The following is a 13,310-nucleotide window of genomic DNA, read 5'->3' as shown; positions in this document are numbered from 1 at the left end:
GGGGCAAAAATGTCTATCTAGTATGTTTTAAAATCATGACCATTACCTTCACGTTACCTGCAAACAGCAGAGTTTTGGGGGCATATCTACAAAAAATATATACATTATATATGAATATTTAACATTTATAATCATAGTGATAAATAATGATATTTTCTCTTTTTAAAAGGACATTAGATTAACTGCTCATTTATGTAGCTATAAAGTGATATTTTTTTCTAAAGTCTTATATAAAACACTGTTTATAATGAAGTCATCCCTTTTTTGCATAAATGGTTTTGGTTAGCATGATGTGAAGTAGGACAAAAATTAACACTGGGTTCCTTCTGTCACAAGATGTTGTATTTTACGCTTTATAGATATTATCCAAGTTAATAAACTCTTGCTTTTCTGTGTTTTTTTTTGAATCCTGTTATATTGTTCAATTTTTACTTGTAAAAAATATTATAGAAGAGTTTTATGGTAATGTTATTTTATTAAGCCATTTTCATGGGTTATTTTTTTAAAAAGTTTAAGAAGTTTTTACAACAGGCCGGGTGTGGTGGCTCACACGTATAATCCCAGCACTTTGGGAGGCTGGGGCAGGCAGATCACCTGAGGTCAGGAGTTTGAGAGTAGCCTGACCAACGTGGAGAAACCCTGTCTCTACTAAAAATATAAAATTAGCTGGGTGTGGTAGCACATGCCTGTAATACTAGCTACTCGGGAAGCTGAGGCAGGAGAATTGCTTGAACCTGTGAGGGCGGAGGTTATGGTGAGCTGAGATCGTGCCATTGCACTCCAGCCTGGACAACAAGAGTGAAACTCCGTCTCAAAAAAAAAAAAGTTTTTACAACAGACATAGAAGTCATTGCTTCAACAATTATCAACATTTTACCAATCTTGTTTCATCTATTCCCCCAATTATTTTTGCCATCTTTCAGAGCAAATGATAATTTTCTTACTGTAGAAAATTAAAACATCAATTATCTTTCAAAGTTCCACACTAACTGCATCTCAAACGTGAATAAACTTACTTAAAATTGTTTCTCTACTAGATAAATAATTATCAGCTTGCTACCTCCTATGGCAACCTAGATATTTTCTCTCTCTTTTTTTGTTTTGAGACGGAGTTTCGTTCTTGCTGCCCAGGCTGGAGTGCAATGGCGTGATCTCGGCTCACTGCAACCTCTGCCTCCCGCGTTCAAGCCAATCTCCTGTCTCAGCCTCCCGAGTAGCTGGGATTACAGGCATACGCCACCATACCTGGCTAATTTTTGTATTTTATTTTATTTTGTTTTTTTAGTAGAGATGGGGTTTCATCATATTGGTCAGGCTGGTGTCAAACTCCTGACCTCAGGTGATCCACCTGCCTCGGCCTCCCAAAATGCTGGGGTTACAGGCATGAGCCACCGTGCCTGACCCGTTTTCTCTTTTTTTACTTCCTGCACAAAGGGGAAATTAGCATTGTTTTAGAGTAAAGAAACCTGAATCTGAATCCTGGTTCTGTTTATTGTTAGCTTGAGGGACTCTCAGCAAAATTACTAAACTTCTCTAACCTTCAGTTTTCTTGTTGGTAAAAATGGGGATAATCACACTTTTAAAACAATACCTTTGAAGCTCTTTATTCCTTTTATTCATTCAGTAAATGTCTGTTGAGTGTCTTTTATGCCCCAAGTGTTAAATTAGGGGCTGGAGAGAGAGTAGGGGGTAAACCTAGACACTGCTTCTATTTTAGTGCAGTGCCAACCTGTTACAAGGTTTTTCAAACTCTGGATGACAAATGGAGGTAGGCTGTAAAATCAACTTGTGAAGAACTTTTTAATAAAAAGGATAGAAATATATTTCAACACACATGGTAAGGATGACTCTTGTTTCATAAAACTTATTTTTGTTTATATATGTGTATGTATGTATATTTATATGTACCATATATGTTATATATGTATGTGTATATCATTGGCTTGTGATGTATAATATATTTAATGTATTTCTTCCCATGGGTGTGGTTAAAATAAAATTCTTAAAGTCACTGATGCATCAGGAGAGGCAGATATTAATCAAATAATCACATTAATGAATACATACATACAAATTAAGAAAAACACTCCAAAGCAAAGAAACATGATTTTATGACAGTATACAATTAAAGTACCTGAGCTACACTGGAGGGTCACGAAAAGCATGATAAAAGAATTTCTGATTTGAATATGAAGAATGAGTATGAGCTAAGTAGGGCTGTGTGTGTGTGTGTGTGTGTGTGTATGTAGGTGGGGGGAGAGAAAGGGAGGGAGATAGGGAGGGAAGGGAGGAGAGGGAGAGAGAGGAAAAGATAGACATGAAGTGAAAGTGCTCCATCATTGTGTGCAAAGAGAACATATGTGCAGAGGCCTTGGTTCATGTCTTCCTTATACCTTATACTCTAGCTATTGTCAACTGCTAGTACTATCCCTGAGAGTACCAAGATAATTCATATTTTGGCTCCATGATATATGCTACTTCCACTACTTAAAGTATCCTTTTCTTATTCTTGCCTTCTGATTAAAGATTTTCTAGCTGTTAAGGCTCAGCTCAAGTGTCATCTTCTCTATGAAGTTATATCTGACTCCTCTCCCCTCAAGAGTTGTCAGCATCCTCTTTTGTTTCCCCAGTGTAGCCTGAAATCAATTATAGCTTCTAAATGTACTTATAGTATTTGCAAATCCCTGGCACTTGCTGTACAATGGGTGTTAAATAAATGTTCAATATGTTAAGTATTCAAAATGGTGGGTAGATGAATGAATGTGTTCCAAAAATGTTCTTAGAAGATTCATGCACAAATGAACAAATAAGTAATATTTTCTAACACAAAGTTCTATATTTGTTATATATACTTTTTGCTGATCCATATATATTGTTTCCTTCAAAATTTGAGTCAGCATCTTAAGAATGTTTAGAAAGATTGCTTTGGCTGGGCAAATCACTTCAGCTCAGGAGTTTGAGACCAACCTGGGCAACATGGCAAAACCCCATCTCTACAAAAAATACAAAAATTAGCCAGGTGTGGTGGTGTGTGCCTGTAGTCCTAGCTACTTGGGAGGCTGAGGCACAAAGATGGCTTGCGAACTGGGTGGTAGGTGGGGAGTGGAGGTTTTAGTGAGCTGAAATTGTACCACTGCACTCCAGCCGGAGCAACATAGTGAGATCCTGTCTGAAAAAAAAAAAAAAAAAAAGAGACTGCTTTGATTAATTCTGTATAACTTAGATTATGTCATTATTCTGTCTAGCATAGTGCCTAGCTCATTGTTGATAATAAATATTTGTTAAAAGAATAAAGAAATGAAGTTGGCATTCTCATAAAGTTTTAGGTGGGAAGTGTTTCTCTTTTCTCCTGTAAATGCTCATATCAATGTTCTGCATAATCCTCTAAATAAACTGAATAATGAGTAGCTGGAGGTCATCTGGGAGGTTATCTGGGGCAGACCTAGTATGGAGTTTCAGGGAAGTCCACATGTGAAAGCGCTCTGAAGTGATTCTAAGGAGCAAGGTCTTTGTTACTGGGGAAAGTATACCAATTGTGGAGAGAATATGTGCTCACTTGCACTATGTTCTCCACCTTACCCTGAACCTTTCCAGTTGGTAAATGTTTACTCTATATTGCTAGCTAAGGAAGAATCAGTCAACCAACTACACAGAAGTTTCTTTGTACCAAGAGAGGAGTCATTTTTATTATTTCTCTTATTTCTCAACATTTAGTGTACATGCAAATCATCTGGATATCTTGTGAATATACAGATTCTAATTTAGTAGGGCTGGGACAGGGCCTGAGATTCTAAATTCTAACAAGCTGATGCTGAGGCTGCTGGTCCATGGATTACCCTTTTTGAGGAGCAGAGCACTATAAGATCTAACTGAATATAGACAAATTCAGACTAAGAGAACATTTAAGGAATAAAAAATTAGTGAACTACAGGAGTCCAAATTTTACATTAACACTAAGGTTTGTCTTATAAAGACAGAAAAATAATTATCAATCTATCTAACTTCCTGATACAGTCATGAGTCACTTAACAATGGGGATATATTCTAAGAAATGCATTGTTAGGCAATTTTGTTGTGTGAACATCATCACAGAGTGTACTAACACAAACCTAGATGATATAGTCTATTATACAACTAGGCTACACGGTATAGCCTATTGCTCTTGGGCTACAAACTTGTACAGCATATTACAATACTGAATACTATAGGCAACTGTAACACAGTGCTAAGTATCTGTGTATCTAAACATATCTAACTATAGGAAACGTAATGTGTTGCACTATGTGGTCTTACAATGGCTATAATGTCACTAGGCAATAGGAATTTTTCAGCTCCATTGTAATCTTATGGGACCACCATCATGTAAGAGTCTGTTTTTGACCCAAATGTTAATGTGGTGCATGACTATATTTATTTAAAAATATCTATGAAAGAAACAGGTTAAAAAAAGTTGCAGTTTTTCAAGATGAATTCTACAAGTTTAGGTAGGAGAGGGTAGAAGTGGAGGTATGATAGCACATGAACCTAGAGCTTGGAAAGAAAAGAAAAAAAGAAAGTAAGCCACAGTACGTCATTAGAAAAGATGAATGGATTTGAAGGACTTCTACAGACTTAGAATTGTTTCCCTTATAATTCTGACGTATCTGCTAATGAGTTTTCTTTTCTGCTTTGCACCTGTAGAATTTAATTTGAAAGAAGTGATAAAAGCAATATAAACCCTAATGGCATATGCGTTATGTAAACAATGTTTAATGCAAGACCCTGAAGCTGTTCCCTCTTATTCCTTCTTTTTCTAATGTCCAGAAAACACTTTTAGTTCTGTTTACCCATTTGTTTGAAGATTTCTGGTTATATTATTTGATATGAAATTGATACCACTAGATAACTACTCATTGTGTACATAGAAAACAATAATCTTCGAATCATCTGCCATGGAATTATCCTTCATTTTCCTTTTCCAGCCATAGTGATCTTTCAAGTCTCTTGAAATACTGTAGAGCTATTCATTTATTTTCAATACTAAAGAGTCTCATCATTTACACTTTAAGGCTGAACAAATTAGAGCACATAGAGATGGCATAACTTTCAGAGGTCCTAGAAAATAGTTGATAGAGGAATAAGGCAGAAGGAATAGTAATTTGTTTACTCTGCTTATAGAACTACACTGTCTGAGACTGCAAGAAGGGCACAGGGTAATAGTATTTATATGGATACTAAAGTTAACATTATAGGAGGCGTTGGCAGGGAAAGGTAACGAGAGAAGGTGACAAACCTGGAATAAGAGGATTCATACTTACTGCAATTACACTCAAGTATTACATTAGGTAAATTGTTTGGAATTTTAAACTGGCTACCTTTTCTTATGGAAAGCAGGGAGGTGGGCACAGGATACATGAGTAAGAAGGCATTGTATATTCTTTACCATTATCTTCCAGGGAAAATGCCTATTAATTGTTAGTATTTGGAAAGGAGGCGTTATTTTCCTAAGTATTTTCTTTTTGGAATTAACTAAACTAAATTATTCCAAATTATCTAGATAGATAATAGATAATAGATAGTAATACTCACATGAGTATTACTCCCATATCATAAGGCCCTCTTTTTCACTGAAAGTATCCTATAGTAGAGGGCAAAAATAGGCTGTCAAATGAATTGCAGAACCAGTGGTAGCCAAAGAGGATTCAAATGGATACAACAAAAGCCCTGAAATATGATTACTGTTGAAAGAATAAGAACTAGCTCTAAGTCACAACGGCTGTGGGTTGTCTATATTGAATTTTGGTGTATTCTAACCCACTGTATGTGGGGTAAACGCACAAAATGTTAATAATGGCTTACCAGGGGGTAAGTTAATGGGTAGTTTTAAAATGTTCTTTTGATTATTTTTGCATTTTCCACAAGTAATTTCAATCAGAATGTAAACAAGAAAAAAAAAACTTTAAAAATTCTCTCTACCCAAATGGCAAAGCTTTCTCTTAATATACTTTTTCAGAACTGTATGTTATCCATGGCTCTGAAAATAATTCCTGGTTTGTTCAAAATATTCCTTTTTCCAAATGATCCCAAAATAAGTTCTAAAGGGATAAACCTTTCAAATTGAACTTTTTCAAGAAAGCTGAACTTGGAGTTCTGAGATATTTTTGCCCTTATTAATATCCACAAAGAAAGTGTGAGACAATAAGCACCCACATCTATATAGGAGGATGTGAATGCATCAAGAGGACGATTAGCTTCATCAGTGTGAAGGGAGAAACAAAACCCAAAAATGTGAAAATAAAAATACTGTATTGATTCAAATTGTAAATATGCCACTTTCATTTTTATTTTATCTACTTTTATCTTTCAAATTCATTCCCATATGAATGCAGTTTTAGGTTTACAGGTCTTCCTCCTATTTTATATTATCATCACTTGATTCCTGCCTTCTTTACATTCTATTTTTTCTTAATGTTTTATTTTGAGCTGTTTCTACTTATTTCCTTAGTCATTTTATTACTGTCTTGATTTTTGAACTCACATACCTTAAAGCAAGTGATCCTCCAACTGGTTTGGAGTTTTATCCCACATGTTTCTGAAGGATACTGGCTAATGCTTAGTGATCCAGAGCAAGTTAGCAACATCTTTACACCTAGAGGGTTAGCAATGCCCACGAGTGCCACTGGTTATTACTGGAAGGCCTAAGGTAAAGGCAGAGGAGAAGAAAATAGGGAGAATCAAGGGAGCAGGGAGAAAGGAACCAGAGTAAAGGAAGACAGGGGTAGAGAGAAGGAGGTACTCAAAGGAGGGTCGTAGAGAGCCACAATTGGCCTCAAGGATATTCTTTACCAAAACACTGCCTGGGGTGGTATTTATAATAGAAAAGAGGCTAATGAATATATTTACCTTTAAAGAAATGAAAATCATCTTAATTACTAAATATAGTAAAAATAACTTTTAGGATTCATAGAGTTTATCTTCCTAAATTACAGACAAAAGTGAGGAGGTATAAACTGGAAAATTCAGCATAGTTGTAAGACCATGCCACTTGTCTACAGAAGACTTTTGTTTCTTTAATTATGATGTTCATATTGTACACACAGACACACTAACCATTCCTACTTTGAGATTTAACCATCTACAGAATGGTTATCACTTATGTCTCTCTTATATGTTACATATCTTGGAGAACTAGCAACTCTTTGCAAGAAAGAATGTGAATCAGCTTCATGGTAGATAATCTCTCTGACTCTTTATAATGTGAGATGCCATTTTAGATTTTTTTCTGGTGAAATAACTAAAAAACCCCTCCCAAACAAAAGCAAAAATAGGATACTAAATGGTAATTTTACATAAAATTTTTTTGATGAGTTGTACAGTGTCTGAAAAGCTCATAGGGGCTAATTGCTCCCTTTGGCAACAAGAAAAGCTAACAGCAACCGTTTTTTTTTTTTTTTAATTGAGGTGCTGCTAGCTCATGTAGATATCACAGAACAATATTCTGTTTGGGAATAATTCTGCCTCAAATAATTTATTTTCTCACTCTCTCCCACTTTATAAAAAACAGACTTCTTTGTCTCTGGTGTTTCATCTGCTCTAGCTGTTTGCTTTACTCTGGAAGCAAGAATTCTTTGTCATTTTATAGTAATCCTGTATGGCTATAAATTGTAACATCAAAACAGAATTTACTTTTTAGATGGGCAATAAGAAACTATTTCAAGCCAACAATGACGTTGGGAAAAAAAAGAAACTAGAAGAGCCAGTGAAGCTATCACAAGACAAAATAATTTTCTGTCTGGACAATATTTATTCTGATCAACACTGTAGAAGGAAGCAATTTGAAAGAAAAAAACACAGGAGCCATTGGGAATTTGGTATTTATGTTTTGGCTTTGCCAATTTCAGAAGTATTCTGATATAGTGAGATCAAGCTGAATGAAGTAAATCGAAGATAATCTTCCTGAGAAAGAATACACTAGTGGAAATGAAAAAACATAAGCTCAATCTCTCTACCGTTTTATTTACACAGAAAATGAGAGTAGCAATTCAAATGTTAGCCCTTTTTCAGAGATAGTTTAAGAAAATGTGTTTAAAATAATAATAGTGATAATAATGGTTACTACCATTAAACATTTTAAAATACAATTATCAAGTGTTCTTTTTTTTTTTTTTTTAAATGTGTGTCAGGTAGTTTACTAAGGCTTTCTACAACCTCATCTAATCCTTACAACAACCTGCTGGGGTAAGTATTGTTGTAATTATCATAATTTTAGAGATGAGAAAACTGAAGCTAAAAAAATTTAAGTGATTTGCTCAAAGTTACACAGATGGAACTGGTACTAAAACCCAGATCACTTGAGCTTTGCTCAATGCTTGTAGCCTTAACCATTTGCTATGTTATCTCCAACATCAAAAGATAACTACTAAGAGATGATGGAACACAGAGATTAATGAAGTATTTAATTACAAGAAAAAGGAAATTACAGGTTGATAATCTTTTATATGAAATGCTTGGAACCAGAGTATTTTGGATTTTGATGTTTTTCAGATTTTGGAATATCTGCATATACATAATGAGATATCTTGCAGATGGGACTGAAGTCTAAACACAAAATTAATTTATGTTTCATATATATCCTATACACATAGCCACAAGGTAGGTGATTTTAAACAATGTTTCAAATACTTTTTCTAAACAAAGGTTTGAGTGTGTTTTTACTGTGACCCTTCACATGAGGTCAGGTATAAAATTTTCTACTCGTGGTGCCATGTCAACACGCAAAAAATTTCAGATTTTGGAGTACTTCAAATTCTGGATTTTTGAATTAGGGATGCCCAACCTGTATTTTCATGGCTAAATGTAGCTAAAAAAACCAAAACCAAAGCCAAGTAAGACACTCCATAACTCTATATCTCATGTACCCCATTAAAAAGGGATTGGCATGCTTAACAGCTCTGATAAACTGAAAATTTTTTTAACATGTTTCTTCAATGATATCAAGCTTATATTAATAACCAATAACATAATAACAATGTATCATACTTGGAAAATCACTAAGAGAGCAGATTTTAAGTCTCACCACAAAAATGATAAGTATGTGAGGTAATGCATGTGTTAATTAGCTCAGCTAAGCCATTCTACAATGTATACTACATATTTTAAAATATCATGTTGTACATGGAAAAACAAAAACAAAACCAAAAAAATCAACAACAGTTTCTAAGCAATTCAGAATTTACATTTGGGGTTCTTAGATTGGAATTTAGGCAGAAAAATGCTATTTAGTATTTGCTTTTAAGCTTTATGCAATCTCAGGCAACTTTGCGTTAGCTGTTGGGGCTCCAGAATTTTGAAATATGGCATCTTCTACAGAATTAGAGGTTTCCCTCATGTTGCTTTTTATGAAGCCCTTTACTGATGTTTGAGTTGAAAGCGGAACAGACCACCTCAACTTTACTCTTGTGTTGGGAGTCTGCTCTTTTTTCTTAGACCATATAGATGTTTTCAACTAGAAAACATTTGGAAAACTTCCACACCAAGAATGTATGCTGTCTGGCATGTGTAGGAACAGAAAGAATAAATTGAAGTACAGTGTTTTAATTTTCTTCCTATATATTTATTTGTAAGCAAGAATTTTAGTAACATAAAGGATAAACACTTGATGTGACAGATTCCACATTTACGCTGATGTGATTTTTATGCATTGCATGCCTGTATCTAAATATCTCATGTACCCCATAAATATATATACCTACCATGTCTCCACAAATATTAAAAATAAAAAATTTAAAAAAGAGAATTTTCATATAACTTTTCTTTATCTGAAAAGTTTTAATCAAGACTGTGCTAGAAAATATACAGGTGCAGATTAACATGGTTATCTGTGAATTTTGACAATCATGGGGAAACAAACCTAACAGCTACTGGGTGCTTGGGCTAAGCCAACAATCTGAAAAAAAAAAAATACAGTGTAAGTGTGATCATGTTTAAGAGAACCAAAATATTCACCTCGGACAGCATAGCCATCTTTTACTGATGCTGGGAAGGGCGGTAAATTGTCTTTTGCATATACATCTTGAGCAAGGACTCGCCCCATTCCATCTGAAGGAAGAGAAAAGAAGGAAAATGTAAATATCGAGAGCAACGGGTAAGCAGGCAGTCATAAACAAGATGGGCATGAGTGCTTGTCTGTCACAGCTTGTAAATGGGTTCAGTCAGACCTCCTGATTTCTGTCCCAAGAAATAGGGGGCAGAAAGAAGAGATGCATTCTGGTGCCTGAAATAACAGATTATATTCAGTCAATTCATGGCAATGTTTGTAGAGATTATCTGAATATGAGGTGCTATACAGTAATCAAAGATGTGTTCAGTTGATGTGTCAGTAATCCTTTAACAACCCAAATATGATTTTCTTTAAAAGGAAAGCCAACTTTACACATTTTCATACCCATTGACCTAGTAGTTTCACTTCTAGAACTCTATCCTAGGAAAAATGGATAAATGTTTCTGTATATGTTTATTTCAGAGTTGCTTACAATAGAAAAAATGGAAAGAAACCAAACTATCAACAATATAGGTATTTAAATAAGAAATGATATATTCTTAAGATAAAATATTATGGAGGCTAAAGTAATATTTATGAAGAATATTCATTGACATAGGAAAATTCCTATGATATATATTTTTACCACATGCAAAGTCAAATCTGCAGCATATAGTCTTAACTGTATTAAGATATAAGTGTACATATCAATAGAAAAAGAAGGAAAAACCATACATGAAAATATAAAGCATTTACTACTTCAGAATGTTAGATTTATGGTTTTTATTCCCTTTGCTCTACTTTTCCAAAAATTTCCACACTTTCTACAATGAACGCATCATTTTTTAATCCTAAAGTTGTTTTTTTCTTAAGAAGACAAAGTTTTTTAAAAAAAGGAATGTCCCAGTCATTCATTTGAGTTTTAGCCTTTGATTTTGGCTTCATTAATTGAAATAATTTAGTGCCTATAAGAAGAGCACCAGTAACCTTTTGTATGAAGTGAGTATTCAGACTACTCTGGATGAAAATCACTTTTGGCTCAGAAATTCGAACTAGTGCCAACAAGAATAAGTTTCAGGAGTCACAACCAATTCCTTAAATCCTCTAGTCAGAAACTGTCTTTATTGTTAATTTAAAAAAAGGAAAGCAAAAATAAATGAGGTTAAAAAAAGAGGAAGAAGAAGGATTAAAAGAAACCAAGACAAGTAATACAGGACTTGATTTACATGAAGTATTTGTATAATTTATAAAATTTCATTGATCCAGAGCTGGATAAGTGAGTCTGTATTTTTTATCTTTGACTTTAGCCACCTAGGGTCCCTGATTTCCAGATCCTAGGACCTAGAAGTAAGTGTAGAGAGATTTTTAAATTTATATTCTGACCATCTGATTTTCAAATTTCTATTCTGAATATCACTATATTCTATAGTGATATTGACTCTTCCCTTTTGGCACTTGAATTGGAAGGGAGAACTCAGCAGATTCTAGCTTCAGATACTCCTAGGATGTTGAAGCTATTCTGGAGCTATACTGGAGGTCTGGGCCATACTATGTAAGACTAGGGAAGTGGTGGGACCATAGGGTCTAGTTTGTATTCACATATATAACATTAACTCCCAAATGAACCTGAAGCTATATGGTCCCTAGTAGCGGGCCCAGTGGTGCTTGTCCAGGATCACAATAAACCTCATGGGATGCTTCCTTATGTCGAAGTAGTTTGTCCTGGCATTGGGGGGTGTAGATCAAAATGTACACCAGCTCAGAATCTACATGAATGACTTTGCTGGAATTTTGAATAGTGCACTAATAGTGGTTAATAATCAGAGATAGCACAAGGGCTGAGTTTTTCTGGTGGCTAGCCCCATTGATATAGTAAATGTTTATTAACATTGTATGAATTACATATATAATCTCACTTAATCCCATGAAAATCTGGTAGAGCACTGTTAGGTTCATTTTACAGGTGAAGGAAGACAGTGTTTTTTGTTTTTGTTTTTGTTTTTTTGAGACGGAGTCTCGCTCTGCCGCCCAGGCTGGAGTGCAGTGGCGCCATCTCGGCTCACTGCAAGCTCCGCCTCCCGGGTTCACGCCATTCTCCTGCCTCAGCCTCCCAAGTAGCTGGAGCTACAGACGCCTGCCACCAGCCCCGGCTAATTTTTTTTTTGTATTTTTAGTAGAGACGGGGTTTCACCGTGTTAGCCAGGATGATCTCGATCTCCTGACCTCGTGATCTGCCCGCCTCGGCCTCCCAAAGTGCTGAGATTACAGGCGTGAGCCACCGCGCCCGGCCATAAGAGAGGTTTAAATAGAGTTAAGTCCTTACCTACAGCAATATATTTCATAGGTGGCTAAGGTAAGATGGAAAAACTAGATTTTAGAACTTTTCAGCCATACTATCACCATAGTAATAACTACTACAACTCATGTTCCCTCTACCCACTGCTCTTCCTTTATGTCCCTCACATTTAAAAAGTTTCAAGTTAACAAATTAAACATAATTACTGTATAAACCAGCAATTCCATTTCTAGGTATACATCCAAAACATTAAAAGCTGGGACTTGAACACATATTTGTACACCCATATTCACAACATTATCCACAATAGTCAATGGTGGAAGCAACTCAAGTATCTATTGACGGATGAATGGATAAGCAAAGTATGGTATATACATACAGAAATATTATTTAGCCTTAAAAAGGAAGGAAATTCTGACTATGTTACAACATGGATGAATCTTGAGGACATTCTGCTAAGTGAAATAAGCTGACCACAAAAAGACAAATATTTTATGATTCCACTTACATGAGGTACATAGAGTAGTCAAATCACAGAGATAGAAAGTAGAATGGTGGTGGCAGGTGCTGGGATGAGGAGGGAAAGGAGAGTTAGTGTTTAATGGGTATAGGGTTTCAGTTTGGGAAGACCAAAAAGTTCTAGACATGGCTGGTGGTGATGGTTACAGAACAATGTGAATATACTTAATGCTATTGAACCATATGCTTAAAAATGGTTAAAATAGTAAGTTTTATGTTACATATATGTTATCACTACAGACACCATCACCAACAACAAAAAACTACAAATTTGTTGGCCATAAGAATCAACAGTTAGTATAGTCACGTTTCCACCCTAAGTTCTTGCCAGTAGCCCCAAAGAAACAGGCTCAGCATGGCTCTCTTTCTTCCAATATTCTAAGACAGGGGCTTTATATTTAATATGCTAAGTTTGAAAGACAACTGATACTGACAGCTGTATTATAGATCTCACAGTGTCTTGAAATGCACATGAAT

At 35.2% G+C, this 13,310-nt stretch overlaps 1 protein-coding gene across 7 annotated transcripts in view; it reads right to left on the bottom strand.

Moving 5' to 3' along the window:
• GPHN (gephyrin) overlaps nt 1-13,310 on the bottom strand; it is a 719,765-nt gene that overhangs the window by 81,931 nt on the left and 624,524 nt on the right. For all 7 annotated transcript variants that reach the window (XM_025392025.1, XM_025392028.1, XM_025392024.1 and 4 more), the window contains one exon: nt 9,985-10,077. In XM_025392025.1, the coding sequence (XP_025247810.1) occupies nt 9,985-10,077 (93 nt within the window). The remainder of the gene's footprint in view (nt 1-9,984; nt 10,078-13,310) is intronic.

This window comes from Theropithecus gelada, chromosome 7b, assembly GCF_003255815.1.
Source record: "Theropithecus gelada isolate Dixy chromosome 7b, Tgel_1.0, whole genome shotgun sequence".
Taxonomy (NCBI): Eukaryota; Metazoa; Chordata; class Mammalia; order Primates; family Cercopithecidae; genus Theropithecus; species Theropithecus gelada.
The sequence above is the reverse complement of the archived record's forward strand: the minus strand, read 5'-3'. Positions and strand labels throughout refer to the sequence as shown.